Genomic DNA, 1,747 nt, shown 5'->3' with positions numbered 1-1,747 from the left:
CCAAGAAACTTACTCTCAAAAACAAACCAAGACATAAAGCTTCAATGTTTACAGTTTAGCAATGGTAAATATTCAAGTGATTTTTAATCAAATATGAAAGCAAAAAATGATTCATTTACAGGTGCATTTACAGGTGCATTTTTAGAATAGCAAATGCAAGGAAATGTTGTTGTGTTTTATTGAAATAGTGGCCATCCATTATATTCTTTATTCTTCAATGAAAGCACTTTCTGCCTAACAGATCACAGAGGGTTGATGACAGACAGAGAAATGGACATAACCATAAAGCTGAGGAATGAGACAACGGTCCAGGAGTTCATCCTGGAGGGGTTCCCTGCTGTCCAGCACCTGGGGAACGTGCTGTTCCTGGTGCACCTGCTGGCGTACCTGGGCTCTGTCATGGGAAACATGCTCATAATCACCATCACCTGGGCTGACCATCGCCTCCAGACACCAATGTATATTTTGCTCAGCAGTTTCTCCTTCTGTGAGTGTGTTTTTATAACCACAGTTATTCCTAAACTGCTGGTCATCTTTCTGTTAGGTAAGCAAACAATTCCTTTTACTGACTGTCTCACACAGGGCTTTTTTACTTTATTTCTTGGGGCAACGATTTTCTTCCTTATGGCTGCCATGTCCTTAGATCGCTACCTGGCCATTTGCAAACCTTTGCACTACCCAACCATGATGAATCTCAGGGTTTGTTTCCTTCTGGTTTTCTTCTGCTATGTTTTGTCCTTCATCCTCTTCGCTGGTCTGTTTGTCAAGGTTTCCCAGCTGTCCTTCTGTGGCCCCAATGTCATCCCACATTTCTTCTGTGATCTTGGCTCCTTAATTCATCTCTCCTGTTCTGACACCAGATCTACTGAGATGTTTGCTTTTGCCCTCACTTCGTTTATCCTATTTACATCCCTCATGATAACCATCATTGCGTATGGCAACATAGTAGTCACAATCATGCATCTCCCCTCAGCCAAGGAGCGGCAGAAAGCTTTCTCCACCTGCTCCTCCCACCTCATTGTCCTCTCTCTGATGTATGGCAGCTGTGTCTTTATATACGTGAAACCGAACCAAAGGGACAGGCTGGACTCCAACAGAGAGGCTGCTCTTGTGAACACGGTGGTGACCCCGCTGCTGAACCCGGTCATCTACACTCTGCGGAACAAGCAGGTTCACCAGGCTCTGAGGGATGCTCTGTTCAGGGTGAAATTGCACTAATAGGGTCATAGGTCTTTGCAGAGCAAATGGAGCTCCTTGGTCATCTAGCTCATTTTTCCACCATGGTGGAAATCTTCCCCATATATTCTGTACCTAATATCATCTTGCTTATGCTTATATTTCCCTAGATGGATACTGCTTTATCTTGCAACTCACTGCCTTGTATATTTGAAAATTCAAATTAGTTATCTAGACTGTGATAAAATTATCTTCCTTTATTTCTACTCATTTTTCTTATGCTGATTCAATTCAAACATTTGTATTAAGCCTAATATACATAAATCAAATAATACAGTTTTTAATCTAAGAATACAACAGTTATGAATCATATTCCATAATTGCTGTTCATGTTATACTCTTTTGCTTGATTGTTCTGATACTTCAGCACAAATAAAAGTTACTTTTTTTGCACTGTATTTATTGAAGACAAGATTTTAAAATTGCATGAAGTCGTCATATAATATCATTATAAATGTTAATAGTATTTTGTTAATTATTTCTTTCTATGTAAATCTATCATGAGTGACTT

At 39.8% G+C, this 1,747-nt stretch overlaps 1 protein-coding gene across 1 annotated transcript; it reads left to right on the top strand.

Moving 5' to 3' along the window:
• The first annotated feature begins 255 nt into the window (after window positions 1–255).
• On the top strand, window positions 256–1,218 carry LOC142875398 (olfactory receptor 6C74-like). The gene has a single exon (XM_076009666.1). It carries the CDS (start codon window positions 256–258, stop codon window positions 1,216–1,218), a length of 963 nt encoding a protein of 320 aa, XP_075865781.1.
• The last annotated feature ends 529 nt before the right edge of the window (window positions 1,219–1,747 follow it).

This window comes from Microcebus murinus, chromosome 14 (assembly GCF_040939455.1).
Source record: "Microcebus murinus isolate Inina chromosome 14, M.murinus_Inina_mat1.0, whole genome shotgun sequence".
Classification (NCBI taxonomy): Eukaryota; Metazoa; Chordata; class Mammalia; order Primates; family Cheirogaleidae; genus Microcebus; species Microcebus murinus.
This window is presented reverse-complemented; position numbering and strand designations above follow the sequence as displayed.

Bases quoted from the DNA above. Each gene is read 5' to 3' on its own strand.
- LOC142875398 (XM_076009666.1), top strand. From the start codon at position 256: ATGACAGACAGAGAAATGGACATAACCATAAAGCTGAGGAATGAGACA.